We start from the raw sequence: 22939 nt of genomic DNA on the forward strand, positions 1-22939 counted from the left end.
CAGCCTAGCCCCTCTCATAATGAGAGAAAATGGCATCTGGTTATTACCGAACAAACTACATATTCAATAAATACAGTAAACTCTGTAACTTATTTGACAAAATCCTACTATGCTTTCCCTATGTATTGCAAGAAGGTGTGAGAAAAAAAAAGATGACGCCAACTCCCAATTACCACTGCCAAAGCCAAGCTGGTGAAACAAGTCAGTCACCATCCTTCAAGGTATGTGGCATGTAAGAGCATGGAAAGGAAAACAACAGGAGAGCCCTAAGCAAAAAGACACCCACATTTTAAGAAAAAGAAAATGAAAGTGGTTTAACATCTCCTCCATCACGGGAGCTGAAGGTGCACCAAGCCTAGGAAGAGATCTAGGAGCTACTCAAATTTTCCAGTTGGTGTCAGTTGATCACTACAGCAGCTGTCATATTTTGAAGTTCTTCAGGTTTCCCCTTTTCCCCATAAACCACCGCCCCCCCCCCCGCACTCTAAAGCCAAAAAGTGACAGAGGAAATAGAAGATGAAGGGAAATGGCCGATGGGACAACAGAACACAAGCACTGCTGCAGCCACATCTCTAGAGGACCAAAAGGTCCACTTATGAAAGTACAGCTCTAAAAATCTGTATCAGACACCTTTCACAGCCACCTAAACCTCCAACTGCATCCCTTTCGCATAAATCTCTTAAATTGAAACCCCATGCCTTATACTACAGGCTGATTATCTAAAACTCGTCCTATATATATGACATTATCCTTAACCGATACCATCACCCACCCACCCCCCTCAGTGAAAGGCAGATTTTTTTTTTAAGGGAGGCGGAAAGGTGAGGATGGAATGTCATGAAGGGGTGGGGGGGGAGGGGTATGAGAAATACGTGCAAATACCATTGCGGCAGAGACACTGGGAACGACACTTCCCTCGTCGCTCTTGCAAATTCTCTTGGTGCATTACCCTCTGCTCATCCCTCCTCCTTCTTCAACAATACACATACACGTGTCATAACCGACCCGCACCACCACCTTTTCTAGCATCACAAGCTCCCCTCCCACCCTCTCTTGCCCCCTACAAAGACAGTTACACACACTTAGAACAGAAACTGCCGCCACCGCACCCTCCTATCTCAATAAGTGATTCTACCATCTAGCATCAAGCGCTTGCTGAAAGACAGCTCAGTAAATACCTATGTAGACAGACAGACAGACAGACACACACACACACACACACACACAGGCGCACATGCAGCATGTGGCGCAACGAAGGGCACCCGGAGACGCACCTGGAGGCCGGGTGTCCAGCGCTGCTACCCCCCTGGTCCCTGTCACTGAGCGCAGCTGTGTAAATCCTCCGGTAGCGGTCGGCCAGGGCCCGGCCTGACAGCAGCAGCTGGTAGTGACCCCGGGAGTCCGCGGCCGGCAGCCCGAGCCCCAGCCCCGCGGCCGCCAAGGAGCCCTCGGAAACCGGCATGAACAGCGCCCCCGGCGCCGGGGAAGAAGAGATGGTGGCGGCAGGGAAGAATCCGTCCCCGCCGGCCCCCGAGGAGGCGGCGGCGGGAGAGGCAGTCGCTGCGCACATCATCATCCTCGCAGCCGCCGCCGCCTCGTCCCCGCGGGACGGGCAGGCAGACACGCGCGCGCACACACAGCCCTTTTCCAACGACGACGGCTCCGGCGGCGGCCTCTCGCTCCCGCAGCAGGGAGACTACAAAGACAGAGACCTCCTCCTCCTCCTTCTTCTCCTCCTCCCCCCCGCGCCGCCCTCGCCACTACTGGGGCCGCTCATCTAACCTCGCCACCCCGGGAGTATGAGGAGGAGGCGGTGCCGCCGCTGCTGCCGCCGCCGCCGCCGCCGCCACCGCTGCCACCGCCGGAGCCACCCGCAGTGGGAAGCTGCCGACCGCACTGGGCATGCGCCCCTCCTCGCACATGCTCAGTCACTGCGGCCCAGCTCCCTCCCCACCCCCTCTCCGCCACCACTCCCTCTGCCTCAGGCCTTTGGGTGTGAGGCCTGAGAGTCGGGCGGGATCTGAAAGAAGGCCGCTTCTCCGGGTTTTACTAGCAGCTTGAGGAAGAGTAAGGAAAGTGCTGGGGAGGCTGTCAGCTACAACCAGTCGGCTTCAGGTACTGGGTTCCCTCCAGGTGGGAGAACTGGGACCTGAAAGATAGAGGGCCCGTGCCCACCGCCAGAGGTTGACCGTACGCACTCCTGCTACCGTTCCCCAGAGTGTGTGCTGCCAGCGGGAAGATGTCCTGTGAATGGCGCTGGTTGACCTCAGAATTCGAGGCAGAGGAGGCCCGGCGAATTAGAAGCCCCTTTGGCGATCTTAGTTTGGAATTTTTGTCATTAGGATTTAAGTCTGTTTAAAATAGTTTTTACTTAAGAAAGACAGGGAGTAATTTATCGCATTCTTTTTTTTTTTTTTTTCTGTGAAAGTAGAATTCCCAGATATGAGAGTATTCACAAGTCAGAGGCATTCCAAAATTCCTGTTTGTAACGTTTATATCAGCGTTAAATCTTAATGCAACAGTACTTTTCTTAAATATTCTTTTTTTTTTTTTTTTGACTCCACGCTCACCCTAAGAGGGCACTCATCTCTTGACAGTGGTCGCTTCATGGCTTATCTTTTTCCTCCCAGACTTACATTACTAAAGATAACTCTTGAATATGACCTGAAACTAGTTGTGACTGACTGTGTAACATCTGAAAATGCCATATCTATCAAAGATCTTATCATTGTTATCCATAAAAATGTAATATTTGCTGAGTCCCGTGTTCCAAGCTATTCTACCAACTCCTTCTAAGTAGATACCGTAGAAATGTATGCGCCAGTGCACCCTGATTCCTATTAAGTTTTATCCTTTTTATTCTCAATTTGAAGAGTTTGCCTAATAGTCCTGGCAAAATCATTCTTAAGTCCTATCATCCCAGTGCTATATCCTTTATATACCTCCTGGCTCTTAAGCCTCTTTGAATGTCCTTCTTTAGGGGGAAAAAAAAAAAAATCAAGCCCTGTTTACTGTTTATAGAAGTACAAACAAGGAGTGGGGAAGTAAATTAAACTAATTCTAGTTTTTGCGGGGAGAGAGTGCTGAAGGAGTGCATTTATCTGGGGCTTTGAATAATAAATGGATGTCATTTTTATTTTAAAAAGTTGTCTTTTTTAAAGACAAGGAAACTTGTTTCCCCAACTATCTTGTACGCTCCTTCGGAGCTTCTTGTTTATCTTGGTGTCTTCCTCAGCCCCTGTCTAGAACCTCCTGTATGGTAGATAGCCAGTAAGTATTTGTTGGGCGAAATTCCTATCCTGATGCTTCAGCACAGTTACACACCTGTGTCGAAGAGAAACCGCCCCGCCCCCGCTCCCCCTCCCCCTCCCCCCTCCCCGCTCCCCCAACTCCGGGATGAGAGCCAAGACACAGGTAGGGAGGCCGCTAAAGGCTGGTGGAGTTAAAAGCCCGAACTCTTAGCAGCTCTAAGGGCTGTAGCTGTTGCAGGAGCCAGAGAGGCCCCCAAAAGGTGGAGGGGTTTGGATCCCGACTCTGCTACTTGTATGTCTTTGGGCAAGTTTCATCCTCTGAAAAATGGTCAAAATAATACTTCAGGGGACTGTGGGAGGGCTTCAAGCGTCTAGGACAGCCACCTTGTCACACGGCTTTTCACAGATGGTTACACACAAAGCAAAACATACTAGACTTTTCCATGAGGACTGGAATGATGCTTGTGTCTGTTCCCCCATCACGTTCCCAACTCCTAGCACAGACTCTTGCCCTAAGCAGGAGGGAAATAGATACTGGTTGAATGAATGAATATGTCAATGAATAAATGTTGCCGGCACAGAGAAACATTTCCAGCTCAGGCTTAGGTGGTGGCATGTGCAGTCATTGCCTGTTTAGAGTTTCTAGGGGACACTGACCTGGAGCACTTGTCTCCCCAAGTCCCCCCTTACCCAGTCCTGAATTCCCCTTTGGTCCTTTCGATACCCTTCAGTCCCAGACAGGCCCCTTCCCGAGCCTTCTGGGTACACACAAAACCCGGTAGCTGGATAAATTTCTAAGGAACCCGTTGTCATTGAGGGGCGCAACTAGGCGTGCGCAGAGTCGCACACATGCTCACTTAGGTATCCGAGGGTGGCGTTTCTGTTGCGGTTGGCAGCGTTTCCTTCCACGGCAGCGGTAGCGGCCGCTTTACTCTAAATTGTAGCCAATGCAGCGTTTTTTCTCCTCCTCCTCCTCTTCCTGCCTCCGCACTGTGCGCTCCCGGGTCACTGCGACTGCTACTCCTCTGCTTTGGCAGCTGGGCACCTTGGAAGGCTCCCTGGGGTGGCAGGGAATGGGGCGCAAGCCGGGAAGGAGAGGGCGCTTGGACTCACCCTTGATTCCACTGTCCAGGGGACTTGAAGGGGAGGGTGGTCCCCAAGGCAGGTCGCGAGGGTCACCTGAACCACCGCTGCAAACGGGAGAAGTGGATTTCTCGAAATGTGCAAAAGCAAGCGTCCCCTGCCGCCAATACTGCGCGCACTACTGCGGAATGCCTTGTGTTGGGCAGGGGGTCAGGGGGCTCTTATTATTCAGAGAAATGTGCAGAATGAAGAAATATGTAGAGGCCTTTGCTTTTGTTTTTCCGGCCACATTGAGCGCGGCTCCAGTACTTTCCGCGCTGCCATCTTAGCTTTATCTTCTGGCCGGGCTGGGTGTGTGTGTGCGTTCGTGTTGGGAGGGAGGGCAATTGGCGTGGAGGAGAGTGGCGGGAGCATTGGGCGGGTTGGGTGTCAGAACTGGCTAGACAGAAGTTGAGGACACAGTCACCCTGAAATAATAACATTGAACTACGGCAAATCCTGACTTTGCCCATTTTATTCGTGAAGCCCATGCATAGTGTTTTTTAGTCTTTGTGGTTGATATGATGCTCATTTCTCAAAAGCATCTCTCTTCTCTATGACCATATAAGACCATGGCTTCATCTTTTATCCCTATGATCACAGATTTTGCCACTCTTCACTTGAAATTGCAAACCTGGGACTGCAATTTTCTGAACTCTTATCAGATTTACATTTTTTCCACTCTCTATCTTTAAGTAGATTTTTTTTTTTAAAGGAAGCCATCAGCACTGGTGTAGCAAATAACAGGCAGAAACCATAAAGTGTATGTAAGAGGACAATGATTTATATTGTTAGTTTCATTTAAAAGGTTAATATTGTACTAATGCTACACAAGACTACAAACACAGGAAGCATGTACATTATCAGAAACATCAAGACTGCTGAAAATGTGATCAAAGTCAAGAGTCTGAGTTTGTTTCCCGGATTTGTACGATAATGCATGTCAAAAACAAAATTGGTGGCTGAGAGCATCTTAAAACAAGCTTGGTCGCTGAGAACAATTTGGAAGGAAAAAAATGCTCCAGCTTCACTCTTCAGTAGCTGCTTTCTAAGGACCACAGGATTCTGCTTTCTTGACAAATGTGATATATTGCACTTTAAAATGAAATATATTTCATATATTTAATACTGCACACTGAACAGAAAAAGTCAGCATGGCAATTGAAATTCTTTTAAACAAAAATTACATATAGGATCCCCTAGATACCTTGACCTCTTCCTTTAAACAACTATTTTTAGAGCCTTGGAAGAGTCAGGAATTTGTAGGCATGAAGAGTTAATGATTTTTCCTTTTTTATTCATATTAGTTTTAGAAGATACAAATTTTATGTGCAAATTTTCCTACAAATAAAAAATTCAGATTCTAGGGGCCCTGAGTTAAATTTTTCTCCCTGAAGAATTATTCTAAAGTATCTGTTAATGAGAATATTCTTTGAAGTATGTAAATTCAATAACATATACTTGAATGCAAATCACAGTTTTAAAAATCTCATTTAGTGTTGCCCAGAAGAAGCTTTCACAACTGATACAGAAAGTTGTATAAAGTATAACTCTGAAAGAGAGAAATGTAAGAACCACAGAATTTTAATCTTGAAAACTTCAATATAGTTTATACGTTATTAGGTTGGTCTTTATTACTAAGGTTAAATAGTTTAATAATTAAATCATATTTCCTCAAACCCTAAAGGACTATTGAAGTTTTTATAGAATAGAAATTTTACAATGTCTAAGTTTCCTTGAAATATATTATTTTTAATAGGGTTCTTGGCTAATCCAGCTATCAGGATATATCTAAATGGCTCTAAACTGATTATACTAGGCATGCTCTTATTTTAAAGACATTTAGCCTCCCTCAGGCTAAGTTTTCTCATCAGTAAAATGAAGGTAATAATAGCACCTACTTCATTAGATTCTTTGAGAATTAAGTTAAATAATATGTATGAAGGACTTGCTAAGCACATTATCTGGCAGGCAATAACTATTATTATTATGTGTGGTGCTTTATTTGAGGTGTGTCCCAATCTTATGCTAGAGGAAGTAACAAAATAGTTATACAGTTTGAGTTTTATACACTTGGATTTAGAAGTTTGCTTTTTTACAGAGTTCTCACCACAAATACAGATTTACTATATCTTGATATGACAAGAAGAATAGAATCTTAAGACTATTCATTTCCCTAAAATACCGTTGGATGATTTGTTACTTCAACAAAACATATTGCTTACTTTCATAAATTCAGTGAGTTTTTGGAATTTTAACTGATGGCTATATATTTGACACGTAATAGTCAACACATTACAGTTTCTTCTCAAGTGGCTGGTGGCACTGGTACACTTCTAGGGTCAAATGTTATAAATCATCCGTGGCTCACATTCTCTGTTAATTTATCTGTAATTAACATCAAAATCTTAGTCCCACCTAGTTCAACTTCCTGTTTTGATCAGTATTTTTACTTGTATATTTTGAAAGTAAAAAGGAATTGATTTGCTAGTTCTTCATAAATAATTCTCTTAAAAATATTTTGCTCCTTCTTTATCATGTCAGGGTTTTTTTTAACATCTTTATTGGAGTATAATTGCTTTACAATGTTGCGTTAGTTCCTGCTGTACAACAGAGTGAATGAGCTATATGGATACATATATCCCCCTATCCCCTCCCTCTTGAGCCTGTCATGTCAGGTTTGTCCTCAAACTGGGCCAGAAGCTGTTTAAAAAGTTTTTAGAACAGGTATTTCATGAAAATTAGTTCACGCTTTTCCTAAATTAATTTGTGGTGAGTAACGCTATTTTCTTAGTTCAGATCGAATAATCTTATCTGTATGATGTCAGATGTTGGGAACGAGATTATTTTTGTGGTGGAGCAAAGACAGCACTGCTTCCTGAGAAAAGCTGTGGCTTCCCTGCAGGTACTCCTAACATCCATCTCCACGTGCAGGTGGGATGGTGTGCCAGTAATTTGCTTGTTTGCTCTTGAGTCCATTCCTCTCCATTTCCCTGCCCTGCTCTGTACAACAAGGGAAAGAGCCCCACAAACTTCATTTTCCAGGCTCCGTTGCCAGCTAGCCTGTGCGATGAGATGGGTGATTGGAAAGTGGGAAGGAGGAGAAACTGTGCCTCTCCCATCCCCCACCCTCCCTGCTCTATTTTGGGCCACATCTCCTCTGTGATTCCAGCTTCTGCTGGACAGCTTCTCCTTCCATGATCCAGCTCCAGCCAGGTACCCGCTGTTGCAGAAACCGTTCTCACTGGGCAGCTCCAGATCCTGGAATCTTGTAACAGTGTCTCCTCCTTTGGGATCTCCAACCCTAGGGATTAAGAGTAGCTTCCTGCTGATATTAATCCTTGAGATATCTTTATCCCTTCTTTGGCTTTTCAGCTCCTTCAGTACCCTTGCAGTTAGTTCCCTGTATTCAGTCCCCTCTCTTAAAGACCTGGCATGCACTTGTTTGTTTTCCTGATTGGACTTGGAGTGAGGCAGATAGTCTCCCATCCACATAATAGACCTGAATTGGCTCCTCAGCCAAATGATGGCATGTCATCATCTTTCATTTGGTCTTTAAAGCTTGTAGATCTGACCTCAATTAGCAAAGCAGAAACCTACTTTGAAAACAGTATTGACTGACTCACTGCACCCATTCCAAGTCCCCTTCTTCCATGCCTGCCTGTGCTCTAGAGACAGGAAATAATGAAGTATTCTCTCTGTGAGACTCTCCTACATCTTAGGGTGGCTTTGGGACACAATTCAGGCCAGCAGGATGAAGGGAAATCTTCTGGTACTGCTCTCTTGTCTTTCTCTCTTTCCACCTCAAAGATGGTCAGAATGGCTGATGTTTGTAGTCATGAGATAAGAGGTATGAGATAAATGCCAAGGGCATCACTGACATCATCCTTGACATTGTGGAACCATTGAACAAAGTTTCAAACTTATTTTTATGGTGGGGGGGAACCCTTCCTTGCTTTATTCAAGTCAAACATCATAAAGTTCACTGAATTGTATTTTATGTCATTCCTTTTGGGTTTATTAATGATTTCTACAGGTGTGCCTCTCAGGTATCCTCCAGGTCTAAGGCACTTATTCCACCCAGCTGCTGGAAGTATTGACTGCTAAGTTACTCTTGACCTTAGGGAGCTGTCCAAGATTCCAAGGTTCCAGCCCCTCCCCAGGGGGATCCCGCTTCCATTAATTGCTCAATGTGGTGTACAAAGACCTGGCCTTCTGACCATATTTTGGGATGACTCTGAAGAGCCATGCTAGCTCAGAACTCTGCATTAGCTAAGGCCTTCGTTCCAACTGCATTGCATCAGTTTCTCTTTCTCACCTGCTTTCCTCACTCATTCACAGGCAGTATTGTTGAAAGGACTTATCGATAAACTTTCTTCATGCAAGTCTCCATCTCTGAGTCTGTTTCCTAGGGAGCCTGACCTGTCAGTTGGTATGGATAGTGGTCCGAAGAAGCAGACTCTAAAATGGGATTTTGGAGCTAGATCATCCACTGGTAGGGTGGCAGTGAGGACCCCATGTGTGGTGGACAGTTTCTAAGGTGACCCCATGATCTCTGTCTCCTAATATCCCTGGTATAAATGTAACATTATGGTATAAATCTCTCCCCTTGTGTGTGGGTAGGACCTGCAAATTCCTTTCAACCAATAGAATATGGCACAGTGACAGGATATACATGATTACATATATGTGACTAAGCTACATAATATTACAACTCCCATCTTGCTGAGACCCTCTCTTTTTTGCTGACTTTGAAGACTCAAGCTACCATGTTGTGAGCCACTGTATGAAGAGGTCCACATGGCAGGGAGCTGATGGTAGACTCTGGCCAACAGCCAACAAGGACTGAGTCTTTCAGTCCAGCAGCCTACAAGGAGCCTAATTCTGCCAAAAACTGAATGTGGGAGTGGTTCCTTTCCCAGCTGAGTCTTAGATGAGACTGTAGCCCTAGCTGACACCTTGATTACAGCCTTGCAGAGGACAGAGCTAAGCCGTGATAATAATGTGTGTCATTTAAGCCACTAGGTTTGTGGTAATATGGCACTGTAGAAAGACAATGAAATGCTGAGTTAGGGGTCCAGTGGTCTGAGGCATGCCAGGTACCTCCTACAAAGTAAAGGATAGGTTATCACATCTTGCACTTGCTACACAAAGGACGGACAACACCTGCTAGGCTTCTCTGAGTTCTGCAGGTATAATGTTTACTTGAGAATATTTAATGACACATTTCCTGAATGACACATATGGCTGCCAATTTTAAGTGGTGCCCACAGCAGAAAAGGGCTCTACATCATCTCTTAAGTGTGGGGCAAGTACTTGGAACATACAGCATGACAGAGTGTACGATATTAATGTATTAGTGGTGGGGAAAGAGGCTGTGGAATGAATGGAAAGTTTCAGTGGGAAAATCACAAAGAGAAATCCAAGGGTTCTGGAGCAAGGCCACGTGTGTAATCTTTAGAATAAAAAATCATAAACTATTGAAAAATAGCTCCTGGCACCCTATTTGGGCCAGGATAATGACAGAGCACCTCGCCATGAGATGTCAGGTGGCTAGAACTGCCCAACAGGAGCTAGGTTTTGTCAGATCCACCAACTTATAAGATCCAGTGGGCCCAGCAAAAACCTATGGTGAGATGGAGGTGATATACCCAGGACTGGGCATGAACAGGGCCAGAGAACAAGTAAGCTGCATGAGTGTGTGGCCAGATGTCATCAACCATTATTGCACTGGTACTTGCCCCTAAGCTCAGACATACGGCTGCATGGGACCGAGGGGTCCCTTATGATTGATGTAGAAGAGGAAAAAGGCTGAGCTTGGTTCAAGCATAAGATGACTTGGTAAGTAAGTGCAAGCTGACGTGAACTGCTGCTATACTATGATCTAATAGATAATGATGAGGCAAAATCCTCCCAGTGCTTCAAACTTCATGCATTGCAGAGAGTCATCCATTTTGCATATAAGGAGAAGTGGCCTGAAGTAAGAATATGTAAGACTAATGGGTAGTAACAGATGGCTTGGCGGTTTGGTAGGGGCCTGGAAGTAGAAAGATTGGAGGATTGGGGAGAAGAAGGTCTATGGAAGAGGCATGTGAATGAACCTATGGGAGTAAGCACAAAGTGTGACTATCTTTGAATCACATGGTGATGCCCATTAGAGAATATCCCACCATGGAAGAGACAGTAAACGACCGTGTAGATATGATGACTCCACCAGTTGATATCAGTTAGCCTCTGTTTTTTGTCTACCCAATAGGGGCACAAAGGGCACATGGACAGAATAGCCATGGTGCAGAGATGGAGGTTATGTGTGGTGGCAAGGATGGAGGTTACGCACGGAACTTACAGGGAAGGCTCTCCCTTAACAATGCTGATCTAGCTGCTGCAGAATGTGCAGTCTGCCAGCAAGATTAAGCACAGTATTTCAAGGAAAGCAACCAGCCACTTGCTGGATAGTTGATTACATTCTACCCTGGAAGGGTCAGTGATTCAACTTGCCTGGGACTGATGCATATTTTGGTATGGGTTTGCGTTCCCTGCCCACACTGGCCAGTGCCATTATCTGAAGGCTTACAGAGTTCTGTTTCACAGATATGGGATGCTGAAAAGCATTGTCTCACACCAAGGTGCCCACTTTATAGTAAATGGTATATGTCTGTGTTAGACTGAATAATGATGCCCCTCCAAAATTGTCCACCTTATAATCCTCAAAACCTGTGAATATGTTACAGTACAAAGGGGTGTTGCAGACATGATTAAATTAAGGATCTTCAGATGAGAAGAGCATTCTGGATTATCCAGGTGGGACTAATAGAATCACAAGAGTTCTTATAAGGGGGAAGCAAGAGAGTCAGAGTGAGAGAAGGGAATGTGTCAATGGAAGCAGAGTCAGAGAAGAGGTGATGGCAAAAGCAGAGAAGACAGAGAAAAAGAAATTTGAAGATGCTATGCTGCTGGCTTTGATGGTGGAAGGAGGGCTGTGAGCCAAGAAATGCATATGACCTCTAGAAGCTGGAAAAGGAAAGGAAACAAATCCTTCCCCAGAGCCTCCAGAAGAAATATAGCCCAGCTGACACCTTGACTTTTAGGACTTCTGTCCACCAAAAGTGTAAGATAATAAATTTGGTTTGTTTTAACCCAGTACATTTGTTACAGCGGCAAAAGGAAACCAATACGCTATCCATTGGATCCACTTATCCTGTCATATAAAATGCCACCCAGAACCTGCTGTTAATATCAATAGAATGATGGTGTGGTCTTTCGAAGGTGAAGTTGGGGCATAAACTGCGCATAATATACTCTAACAGCTATTGCATGGTGCTGTGTCCCCAATAGATAGAATATATGAGTTCAGGAGCCCAGAGCAGAAGCAGTAGTGGCCGTACTCCCAATAACCCCTTAGAGAATACATGCTTTCTGTCCTGCTTGGGCTCTGGAGCTCTGGAGCTCCTGGTTCCCAAAGATGTAATACTTCCACGAGAGGGCCCAGTAAGAGCCCTGTTGGACTTGGGTTGCTCTTAGTCATTTCAAGCTCCTTGGTCCAGGAGACTAGCAGACCAAGAAAGGAGTCCCTATGCTGGCAGGAGTAACTGACCCCTATCATCAGGAGTAGATAGGGCTGCTGTTACACATGGGAGCAGGGAAGAGTATGTATAGGTGAGCCACGGGTGTGTCTCTTGGTACTCCTAACAAAGTGTTGATGTTAAATGAGCAAGTACAGTCCCCATGGCCCAAGAAGGGCATGGTGACTAGGACCTCAGGGATGAGTATGTGGGTGGTCCTACCAGGTGGTCCACCTAGACTAGCAGAGATCCTAGCTGAAGTTAAGGCAGTCTAGGACAGTGTGGAGGAAGGTCATTATGAATTTCAGTTGTAGCATCGAGACCAGCAGTAACAAGGGCTGTGGCTCACCCCACTTATCTTCCAGTTTTAGTTTTCCGCAGAAAAAAAAAAAAAAGACTATCCAGAATCCTGGATATGGGGTGAACTCTCTAGAGAAGCAAGTGAATCTGAGCAGTGCTGCAGGTGGACTGTCTTAGGTACTATAAGGTTCTTGCCCAGATTCATTGCCCCTTTGGGATCGAGTCACTTATTTCCCAGCGGTCAGAAGTGTTGGCGGCTGACAACTCACAGCTGCGCTCTTCTCTGAGAATTGAGCTCAGAAGTCAGTGGAGGGTTGCTGCCTGGACCATGGTTATGTTATGTCCCCTCCCTGAGGTGCAGTTTGCATCAAATGACTTAACATTGTGGTGGTACAGGGGTCTAGCCCAATTGCCTTAATTTGGGTACAACGCTAAGGACATCTCAATTTCGGAGTTCTTTGTAGGTTTGGCTGATGCATCTCTTTTTAACTGATCTCTGTTCAACTTCTCCCTTTACGTAATGCTGCTTCCCTCCTTTCTTTACAGGTTTTGTTTCTTAGTGTACTCCATAATAAACTTCTGCATGCAAGCTTTTATTTCAGAGCTGGTTTCCTGGGAAACTTAAACCAAGACAATTACTATGATTAGAGGACATAAAATGTGTCCTTGTATTTGCTTGAAATATTGATGACATTATTCATGACATCATGCCATGTTCCAAATCTGATTTTACAATTAAGTACTCAGAAAAACAGGTTTTACTGTTCTTTTCCTTTTTATTAATAAGAGTTACATCATTGGTCACAAGTCCCCTTACATTCGGCTACTGCAAAACAGTAAACATAGTATTTGCTGCAGTCCTTTCTCTCAAGTTCTGAAAAAAAAGCTGTAAAAAAGGTTTGTAGCAAATGGAAGCAAAAATTCACCTTTATTATAATAATGCCTAAGTGAGAGGACAGACCTCAATGTAAAGCCAAAGAAGCTCTGTTCTCTGAACCCCAGATGTTAACAGTTTTAGCCACACACTCCCTTTAAAACTGGCAGGGCAGTCCTCATTATGCTGTTGGGAAGAGAGCGCGTGCTCCCTGAAGGCACCTAACTCCCAATTGGATAAAAAGAGGAAGGGGCCAAGCTATAAACACCTATGTATTTCTGCTTCCTAACTCAACAGTGAGATAAGGCACTGCACCTCCCCCATTCATCGTTCATCCATCTTCTGTCATGGTTGCTCCTCCCGGTGATAGACGTAGCTGGGCACCAGGAACAAAGGACATTAGTTAGGCAGTTATTGTTGTAGTTCAGCATGACCCACTGAGGGCCTCAACTAAGGCAGTCAGCATGGAGGGGAGAGGATCATTCAAGAGGTAAGACCCACAGGAAAAAAGTGATCTAACGTGAAGGGCGAGGGAAATGGAGGATCCTAATGTCACTCCCAGATCCTGTGTGGACAGTGGTGTCATTCATTGAAATGGAATCCAGGGAAAGAAGGCTGTTTCAGGATGGGAGATGAAAAGTGCTGTTTACCTTCTCTGTTTCTTGCTTTGAAAATAATTTGAGAGAATGTTTTTAGAGAGTGCGATCACTCCCCAACTTATACACATTCCTCTGCCATTGATTTTTGGCTTACCCCAACCTATTTTCTACACAGCTGTCATCTTTGAAAATTGTATCATATGCCATGAAATATTATCCAGCAATAAAAAGGAATACATGCTACCACATGGATGAACCTTGAAAATATTATGCTAAACGAAAGAAGCCAGACAAAAAAGGCCACGTGTTATGTGGTTCCATTTATGTGTAGCATCCAGAATATGCAAATCCATTGAAACAGAAAGTAGACTTGTGGTTGCCAGTGGCTGGGGAAGTGGGGGATGGAGAGAGACTGCTGGTGGGTATGGGATTTTTTTTGGGGGGGTGGGGAATGTGATGAAATTGTTCTAGAATTAGATAGTATAGATGATTGCACAACTTTTAATATACTAAAAACTATTGAATTTTATACTTTAAAAGGTTGAATTTTATGGAATGTAAATTATTCTTTAATGAAACTTATTTTTAAAATCTGCTGAAAATCCGTCAGTGATTTTGTATTAGAGTAATTAAAGCTAGCTGCCACAACAGACAAACCTCGTGAACTGCTTGTTCTTTTTACCCCCAGAGCCATTCTCCTCCCTTCACTGAACTGCTTTGTGCGCCTGGAGGCTAGGTCCTGTGCACCGCATCACCTGGGCTCCCTTGAGGCTGCATTCTGATTGGGCTTGGCCAATGGGGATACCCTCTCAGGAGACTGGAGCACAGGAGAAGAGGAGGTCAGGATATTTTTTCCCCAGCTCTCCCCCTTCTTCTGGCAGTGGCTGTATCGCTTCATGACTAGAGTTCCTGCTGGGCTACTCCTCCTGCTTGGCACCAGCTCCCAGGGCTCTCATAACTCTTTTCCTCTCTGCCCCTTCAGTTCTAGGAATGAAACAGCTTCCTGCCTCCCGTGTTTCTTCCCTTACCCTGCCCGCACCTCTGAAAGGATTTCCTTCGTTAAAGTCTCTTCATTTGAACCATCTGGGGTGATTTGTTTTCTGACAGAATTCTGATTGATACTCCCCAAACCTTGATGGATTAGGACAGTAAAAGCTTACTCCTTACACATTTGATACAAGTCAAATAGCCTTCTTTCATCTTGAAGCTTTGCCATCTGGACCATGTGGCCTCCAACACGAGGCAGGAAAAGAGTGAATTGGAAGATTGTAGGGGCTGCTATCAAGGGCCAGCCCTGGAAGTGGCTTACATCCATTCCACCCACATTCTTTGCTGAGAACAAGTCACAGGGCCACAAGCTAACTGTGAGGGAGGCTGGGATTACTGGTGTGGTGAACATGTGACATTATCTCTGGATAGAATTACAAAATCGCCTTCAGGTTTAAATGGACTCTTTAACAGGGCATAAAAAATACACCACCATCTGGGCCCAGCCCACCTTACTACCTTTATGGCTGCTAGTGCCCCACGCTGTGCTTTGCACAAGCTGTTTCCTCTGCTTGAGTTTCTATTCTCCCTCTTCTCTACCCGGCTTCACTTCAAAACTCGGCTCAATAATTAACTCCTCCAGGAAACTTACCCTGACCCTTCCTAAGGCTGATTTAACTACTAGGTCTCTGTACTACCACAGTGCCAGGAAAACAACTCCATCATAATGTTTATCATTTTGTGTTATTTCATTCATTTCTTGTCAGTTGAACTGTGAGTCTCTTGAAGGCATGGATTGTATTTCATTTCTACCTTTTCCAGTATCTATCATGTAGTCACTATACAAATAATTATTTTAGTTAGTTGTTCTTAGCAGAGTCAGCATCTAGAGAGCATTTTGAAAATTTGTAGAAGTGTTTTTGGTTGTCATAATAACCAGGACACTACTGACATTTCGGGCAGAGGCTAGAGATAATGAACATCCTGCGTTATATAGGACAGTCCCTCATAATAAAGAACTATTCTCTTCCCTGCAACACTTTCAAATGTCCCACTAGATTTTCAAATAGATGAAAAATCTATTCATAGCAACCTAAGCCTAGAACCTCATTCAGCTTTATATATAAATGCTGTTTTAGTTATCTACTGCTGTATAGTAAACAACCCAAAACTTAGAGGCTGAAAACAATAGAAGTTTATTATTTCCTAAGATCCTATGGATGACTGCCTCAACCAGGCTGTTCTGTTCCAGGTGATGTTGACTCTTGCTGCAGTCAGCTGGGCTCAGCTGAGCTTGAACATCCAAGATGGCTCACTCACACTGCTGGTCCTTGGGTGGGAGTTGATCTGGAGCTGTCAGTTGGAGCACCTCAGACCTCCTTCATGTGGCCTCTTCACATGGCTTGGGCTCTCCTAACATAGTAACTGGGTTCCAGAAGGCGGTAAGTGAAAGCCGCTGTTGCTCTTCAGGTTTGGGCTTAGAAGTCCCAGAACAGCATTTGGGCTGCTTTCTATTGGTAAAGACCCGTCCAGACTTAAGGTGAGGACAGAGAAACTCTGCCTTTTGTGAGAAGCAGCTTGCCCATACAGGGAGGAGAGGAGCATTGAGGGCCATCTCCAGAGAGTAGCTACCTCAGACACTAAGTGATTGTTGTCTAGTTCTAAGAATTTTCCAGAAATACAGCAAAGGTATAAACCAAGGGAAATTTAACCTTTCTTATGTTTGGAATTTTATTCATTATATTTGAGTCACCAATATAACACACCTGCATCAGCCTGTCTTTGTAGTTATCCCATTCATGGTGAGTCAACATTTAGATTCACGTGTCTGATTGCTTCTTTATATCTTCTAGTGAAATCTTACCAAAGTATTTATAAATATGTAGTATATACATGTATATATATATATATACTACATAGATGTAAACATATGTACATGTGTTTCATTTTAGTTTAAGCATATTTATATATTCAAGTATATTAAAATAATTATAAAATATTTAGAAAGTATATTTAAATATATTTATATGTGCGTTTTATTTATTAAATATATATATAAAACACCAAAATATTGATAGGATAGATAAATTAAAAATTTCATTTTAGTTTTCCTTTATATAAAGGCATTGTATTTTTTTAGTACATATGAGGATGAGTTATATTATTAATTTAATATCAGGATAGTAAAGTAGTTGTTACACAATATTTACTATAAGGAAGAGTTTTGGTAATTGAGTTGAAAAATCACTGGTCTGTGTAAACTGAACTGATACTCTGGCATTTCCTTTTGGTTTCCATATTTGTCTTCTCCTTGATCTTAATTTTCTACTTTGATTTAAATTTTGTTAACTGAAAATATGTACTCTAGACACAGATCAGCTCAAATCTCTGAGCAATAACATGGGGAATATAAATAAATGAATGACTAAATAGCTAGTTCTGTGTTTTCTCCAATTATTAAAATGTAGAATTCTTATAGAATATATAGCACTTATCTTTAAAAATGACTTTCTCCCACAGAAATAATTCTGTTATTTTCTAGTTTGAACCAGGTTAGTAAGAATGTCTACGTATGTGTTATAGTAACACTCATATTTTACTGATATGAGTACCTTACTATGAAAAATTTTTAAATTTATCTACTACATAATCATGTTTTTGGAATAAAACTGAAATTTTATATAACTATTTTAAATTTGACATTGCAAAGTGCTTCACCTCATATTATGATCTCAAGAAAAAAAAAATCATTAGACCTTTTAGTGAAGCCAGCCTATGCACAAATGTATTTATCCCGTAGCTTTCCTTAAAATACTGTACTTAGAATATATTCACCATTTGAAACTAAATTCTGTAGAGCTGTAAGTACTGATAATCTGTTCCTGTGACCTCTTACTGCTTATACAAGTGTAGTAATTCATTACTCTGCACTCAAGAGTTTGTTTTCTAATATTTTTACTTTTATACCAAAGTATATAAATGGGTTTTTGATTATTAAATCATCAGCATTTCCCATAATATGATTTTTAAAACAAGTAAACAAATATAAAAACCAGATAAATTCAGTTAAGCTCTGAAAAATGCTACTCTCCTGGTCTGGTCAGCAGAGGCTACCCTCCTGGCTCTTGGATAGACAAAACTTCGGGTTCTGGTAGACAAATACCATCCTCTTGATCTAGTAGATAGGTCATACCCTCCTGATCTGGTAGATGCTACTCTCCTGGACCGGTCAGCAGATTCTCCCCTCCTGGTCTGGTCAACACATGCTACTTTCTTATTTAATAGACAGATGCTACTTTCCTGGTCTAATAGACAGATGTTGCCCTTCTGGTCTGGTAAGGCAGCAGAGAAACAAGGTCTCAAATTAAAACAGTCCTATAAATCATCGTTCAGCTTCTGCTCAGGAAACAGTAAATGATTCTCTGTTCATTACCACTGGTATAAGGTACGAATGGCCCCTGAGAAGTATATCATGGAAAGGATATAAGAGACATAATTACTTAACTACTGTTGCTACAGTAGGCTCAAGTGAACATTATCATTTTCCTTCTTTATTTTAAGGAGGGACAAGAGAAATCTAGCTTCACATCAAGCTCTATCTACATGCTTTATAAAACTAAAGACTCGTGTGGGAACCCCATGAATATTTGACCACAGAGAGAAAATCCCCACTCTCAGCCAACCACTGTGTCTACTTCAGTTTTGATTTGGGGAACTAGGTCAGCCTCAATTCTAAAGTGGCAAGAGAAAAATGAGTATGACTCCTAAGTGCAAACAGTGACTGGTTTAAGGGTTAATTTTTTAAAAACTGGTAACATACAGTATTAAAAATATTTTTTTTGACATACTTATCTTCTTTGTCACCCTGTTTTCTTCCAACACAAATCATAGAGTCTTTCTTCAGTGGGTAAAAAGTTAACAATCTTTGCACCAAGGAAAGTATAACAAGAATACCACATAATAGTAAATTTTAAAAGTCAACCCACCACTATTGTTTATAATACAGGTGCATAGTCTATTTGGGTTAATATCATCGCTTACATTCTTTAATTTACTCTCATTTCAAAGTAATATAAGGTTCTAAAAATGAACATTGGCCTGTCCTAAGGGTGTTTACAGAATGCAAGAGAAAGTTATTTCTGTTGACAAACAGAAGCATTGCCTCAAAGTGTGTGTGTGTATGTGTGTGTGTGCCCAGTATCTTGCCCCATGAATCCATTTTCTAGCCACAAGCACAGAACTGAGCACAACCCCTAAATTTCTTTCTTTACTCGGACATCAAAGCATAAAATAGTACAAAGGAAAGAACAACTTCTTATTCTGCCCAAGAAAACTGCATCCCCCAATTCAAAGTATACCATGAGACACGTTTAAAAATAATAAACACATTAGTTAGTAGTAGTAGTATTACAATTGCAGTGTTCAAAATAATAGGGTTATTTTATGAAATTTTCACTTATTAGAGTTATTACTTTTTCAAAGTTGTACAAATCTGATAACTATTGAATAAACTATTGTAAACTCTGTAAACCCCACTGCTCTGATTCCATACTTTATATAATCGGTGATAGGACATAACAGTTGTAGAATACCACAGTAACGGTTTGTCTTATATGAAATGAATTTATACCATGGAGGATCATAGTGTAACTCTATTAATAAATTTTAAAAGCCAGAATACTTCTGGGGCCATTGTACTGTTTATTTGACTACTTTAATATGGCTAACATTCAAAAGGAAAACAGCCCTAGTTCCTAAAGTGAAATAATTGGATTGGAAAGATAAAATGTGAGAGGATGGGGCATAAAAATAACTAGAGGGTTAGCAAGATTTTGCAGAATCAGTGAGGACTTTCCATTCTTGTTCTTCCTCTTCCATTCTGCACAAAAATCATAACAATGTCATCCTGTCCTTTATGAATATGATAAATTATTTCTCAAAAAGAACCTCAATAAGCTGATTCATTGTTACTGTTCCCTTCCCAAGAGAGTAAACTTGGAAGGCTGTGACATTTAAACTCTTATAACCAGCTCTGATGAAATGCATATTTACTTACAAATCTTCATGTATACACACATGCATGCATGCATGCATAAATACATAGCTTAGGAAGAATGAAAATAATCGGCTAAAATAAATTTTAAGTTGATATTTGGCTTTATTTATTGCATGCCTCCAAATTTAGGATTTTCTAAATTGTACTTCATAGCTATCCTATTTTTTTAAATTCCACTTTTGTAGCACATGAGTGAATATTAATATCTCATATTTGTATTAAACACAATTTCCAAAATATAATTTAAATAATAAAGCACCACAATATGATGGTAACGAGAACCACAGCATACTATGTGTTTGATCTTTTGTGTTTGTTTTTTATGTATTATTTGTGTGAAAAGTATTATAAACCTATTACAGTATAGTACTATATAGCTGATTGGTTAGTTGGGTACCTAGGCTAACTTTGTTGGACTTATGAACAAACTGGACTTACAAATGTGCTCTCTGAATGGAACTCATTCGTATGTAGGGGACTTTTACTCTATATTTTAAATATTAATCCTTTATTCATTGCAATAAAGGACTAATTGGTTGCAGTATTGCAAATATTCATGACTTGCCTATTAACTTTGAGATGTCATTGACAAAAAGAATATGTGTCATTTGCTGAATCCACTTGTAAGTCTTCTTTGCCTCAGAGGTTGCATAATATTATGTGGAATCTGGTACATTCTCAAAAGAACTTCTCCATCTAAGATTGGTGTGAGACTTGTTCATATGGCATCTGCTGCCAAGTTCCAGTAATAAACATCTATGCTGCACATAGAAATTTGTGTGGCTGTGAAATGTTTTCACATTTCTGCTGCCAGCTTGCATTATTTCCTAGGAAATACTGATTGAGCATACAGCTCAACTGAGCGTCCACACAGTGAGCAATACGGTTCATTTGTAACAGAATGGGGACTTTTCTCGTTGCCTGAGAATTAGGCTCAAGATTGCATAGCAGCCACAGAACTGGCTCTGAAATAACTGATGCCTGACACCCTTTCTCAGTCTACATAATAAGTCTGAGAGTCAAGATAATGAAAGGCAGTTGGGAATTGTCAGCCTGGTGGAAGTGGTGGGGAGGATAGGGACCAAGAGAAACTCTTCTAAAAATGGGGAATAACTGGCTAGAAGAAGAGACTTCAATTCTCTTTCCTGGTAGACATCTGTCTCTATTGGAAGAAATTCTTCCCATTCTTCATGAGTCTCTTACATATCTGCTTGTCTCACAAGTGAAGCATGGACTACACTTTGTTCTGGCCTATCTTTTCAAGAATGTTTATATAGCACACAGCCTTAGAAGTCAGGGATAGTGTTTCCCTCCCGAGCAAAGGGCAAGAATGCTTGCTGTCTAATATAATGAAGATGTCTCCTTCTGGAGCAAACGTCAGGCTCAACAAGTACCTGTCTTAAGAGATTTGGGTTCCCTAAACTCAAAATTCCTCTCCTGAAATACAACCCATTTCATATGCAGGTATCATCTGGCCCTCTTCGTCACTCCCTGTGGGAATTGAGGCTTGGGGAAGCAGCACAAAATTAATGATACTGTGGCTACACTCTTGCTGTGAGTAAGAAACTACTACTCTTCTCTGATGTAAGGGTCTTGTGTTTTCTACCAGCATCCTTGAAACTGGCAGGCTAAGTTGTTAGCTTGCAAGCAAGGTAAAGTCTCAGACTCTTCACTGTTCTTGACAATCTGCTTAGGCAGTGGAGGTATATTGCTCTTCCCTTGTGCTTATTTGAGCATAGGAAAAGGAAATCAGAGAAAGATGGCAAGACCGAAGAAAGAAATTTAATAGACTAGCTTCAGCATAACCACCATTGAATGGAGTATACAAGTTATCTCTTGCCAAATAATGTCATACAACAAACAACAATGAAATTTTATTTAACTAATATTTATTTCACTCAAAAGTTTAAGATATTCAGCTGATTTGGGCTGAGTTCACTAATTTTCTGGGGGTTGATGATTCTTGAATAACCTAGAATGGCTTCAGCTAGGATGGCTTTGGCATTTCAGATCCTGGGATCAGTTGGTCGACACAAACATGGACTTCTCATGGTGAAGGCAACATGCAAGAGCATGGGAAGCCCAATTGTACCAATACTTTTCAAGTTCCTCCTTGTGCCACGTTTGCTAATTACCCATTGGCCAAAGAACAACCCAGAAACAACATTGATTAAAGAAAATAAAATAATTTTGAGACAAAGAAATCCCAAGGCAAGTCCAGATTCAAGGATAAAGAAATAGACTCTATGACTTTAGTGAAAGAATCTGCAAGTTTATGTTAAAGGGCAAGGATAAAAGGAGGGTAAATAACTGGGGCTCTGAGAAACCAGTGGATCAAAGAAGAAGTTAAAAGGGAAATTTTAAAGTTTCCTGAGACAAACAAAAATGGAAATACAACTTACCAGAACTTAAGGGGTGCAGCAAAAGCAGTTCTAAGAGGGAAGTTTAAAGCAGTAAAGACCTACATTAAGAAGCAAGAAAGATCCCAAATAAACAGCCTAACTCTATGCGTTAGGGAACTAGAAAAAGAACAAACTAAGCCCAAAGTTAGCAGAAGGAAGAAAATAATAAAAATTAGAGCAGAAATAAATGAAATAAAGAACAGAAAAACAATAGAAAAGATGAACCAAACTAAGAGTTGGTTCTTTGAAAAGATAAAATTGACAAACCCTTAGCTGGACTAACCAAGGAAAGAAGAGAGAGGACCCGGGTTCAATCCCTGGTCAGGGAACTGAGACCCCGCAAGCAGCGCGGTACAGACAAAAAAAAAGAAAAAAAGAAAAAAAAGAAAACTAACCCATAATCATAAAACCTGGAAATAATACCTGTTAGTATTTTGGTATATTTTCATTTAATATTTATTCTCTATGTGTGCATATACTTCTAAAGATATTTTACGATTATACTGTATATCCAGCATTCTATCTGACTTTTTTACTTAGAATTATGTTGTAGTAATTTTTGTATAATTAATAATTGAGAAATTCATTTTAATGACTACATACTAAGCAACATAGGAAAGTACCATGCATTATTCAATAATTCCCTTTTTGTTATTCAGTCATTTCCATTCTTTCACCCTTATAAATAATGTTGAGTTGTACATCATTCTATACAAAAATCTGTGATTATCACCATTTTTTTTTCTGTTGGGCTAGATTTCTAGCAGCAGACATACCAGATGAACA

At 41.7% G+C, this 22939-nt stretch overlaps 1 protein-coding gene across 6 annotated transcripts in view; it reads right to left on the reverse strand.

Moving 5' to 3' along the window:
• The window catches only part of MYCBP2 (MYC binding protein 2), a 269085-nt gene extending 267235 nt beyond the window's left edge, over positions 1 to 1850 (reverse strand). For all 6 annotated transcript variants that reach the window (XM_059903372.1, XM_059903374.1, XM_059903373.1 and 3 more), the window contains exon 1: positions 1275 to 1850. In XM_059903372.1, coding sequence (XP_059759355.1) covers positions 1275 to 1576 — 302 coding nt within the window. In that variant the 5' untranslated portion in view covers positions 1577 to 1850. The remainder of the gene's footprint in view (positions 1 to 1274) is intronic.
• Positions 1851 to 22939: the final 21089 nt, after the last annotated feature.

The sequence above is a fragment of the Balaenoptera ricei genome, chromosome 18 (genome assembly GCF_028023285.1).
Source record: "Balaenoptera ricei isolate mBalRic1 chromosome 18, mBalRic1.hap2, whole genome shotgun sequence".
In the NCBI taxonomy this organism is placed as follows: Eukaryota; Metazoa; Chordata; class Mammalia; order Artiodactyla; family Balaenopteridae; genus Balaenoptera; species Balaenoptera ricei.